This window comes from Perkinsus marinus (genome assembly GCF_000006405.1).
Source record: "Perkinsus marinus ATCC 50983 genomic scaffold scf_1104296958234, whole genome shotgun sequence".
In the NCBI taxonomy this organism is placed as follows: Eukaryota; Perkinsozoa; order Perkinsida; family Perkinsidae; genus Perkinsus; species Perkinsus marinus.
The window spans coordinates 160,428-161,679 of record NW_003206847.1 but is presented as its reverse complement, the minus strand read 5'-3'; the positions used below and the strand labels follow the sequence as shown (position 1 = coordinate 161,679).

At 50.6% G+C, this 1,252-nt stretch overlaps 1 protein-coding gene across 1 annotated transcript; it reads right to left on the bottom strand.

Moving 5' to 3' along the window:
- Window positions 1-174: 174 nt before the first annotated feature.
- On the bottom strand, window positions 175-707 carry Pmar_PMAR006012 (NBP2b protein, putative; the record flags this gene model as incomplete). The annotated part of the gene is made up of 4 exons (XM_002774385.1): window positions 175-306; window positions 351-426; window positions 473-579; window positions 624-707. The coding sequence occupies 4 exons, from the start codon at window positions 705-707 to the stop codon at window positions 175-177; spliced, it is 399 nt and encodes a 132-aa protein (XP_002774431.1).
- Between the last annotated feature and the right edge of the window lie 545 nt (window positions 708-1,252).

Below are 1,252 nucleotides of genomic sequence, written 5' to 3'. Positions count from 1 at the left end.
CCGTCATCAGGCTCACCCTTGCTACTGTCCCGCACAAAAGTGCTGCTAGTCGCCAACGGGCTTCGACTACTCTTCCCCAACGCGTTCTCCAACTCTTGGTAGGCCGATCGCTGTATATTCTGCGTGTTTTGAAGGCGCTGAGCACACAGTAGAATACCGCAAATCCCACTCTTCTCATCCCACTTGAATAAGCTCCATCTCTTCCCTCTCCATAGCGGATACCAACGACTCAGTACGAGAGCGAATCGCCTCCTCTTGTTGAACTTTATTTTCATATTCTATTCTCGAGTTCTCCAACTTCCGTAACTGAACGCCGCTATACCACAATTTCCAATCCTCGCCCCCCGTACCTTCTCCTCCTCAATTTTCTTCCTTGCATTCTCCTTCTGATTACGTATCGCCGTAACCCTAGTCGTATTCAACCCTCTACCATACGATGTAACTATTTCCACTTCCTCCTTAGACCTCTCACCTATCTCTCATCCACTCCTCCTGCCTCTGTCGTTGTAACTTCATCTGTTCCTCCCGACCTTCTCGCACAAGGTACCGCTTCGTTTCAAGCACCGCAGACTTCGACGCCTACTATAACTACATTCCACCACCACCGTCACCACCAGCATCACCTCCCGTTGCTGCCTGGACTTGTCCTTCGAAGAGGCATTTCGCGCCTGGATGGCTTGAGCCGCTTGCCGTTGCTTCTTATGCATCTTTAGTAACCTCAATTTTCTATCCAGCGAATTCGCATAGGCATCACCTCTTCCCTCGCGAGCATTTTAGCTTCATTTTCGGCACGCAGTGTGTTGATCTGCTCCGCCCTAAAGCATGCATATCCTAGGTCCACTTACGAAAGATACAAACCAGGCCCAATTTACTTTCTACGAGTCTCCTGTATTTTCTTCCACGCCTTCTCCTCCTCTTGCTTCAAAAGCGCAATGCGATTGGCCAGGAGTTGCGCGTCCAGCTCTGACCTCTTTCGGGACTCCTTTGCCAACTAAGACCATCCACCAGCCTATGGTGCCCCCTCCAGGTAGCCCCTCCCTACCGTCAATGTCGCCCGCATATGACTCACTTCCCCCTGCAACTGCGATGTTGCCGTACTGGTATTGTGCGAATGATGACCTGAGCAAATTCCTATCAAGCACGGTTCAACCTGAGTTACGCCAACTACCATCAAAGCCATCGTGGTGGCTGCTCTGAGCCTCTTCCTGATCGAACGTAGCTGAGTGGTTCTCCATCAGAAAATGTAAAACTG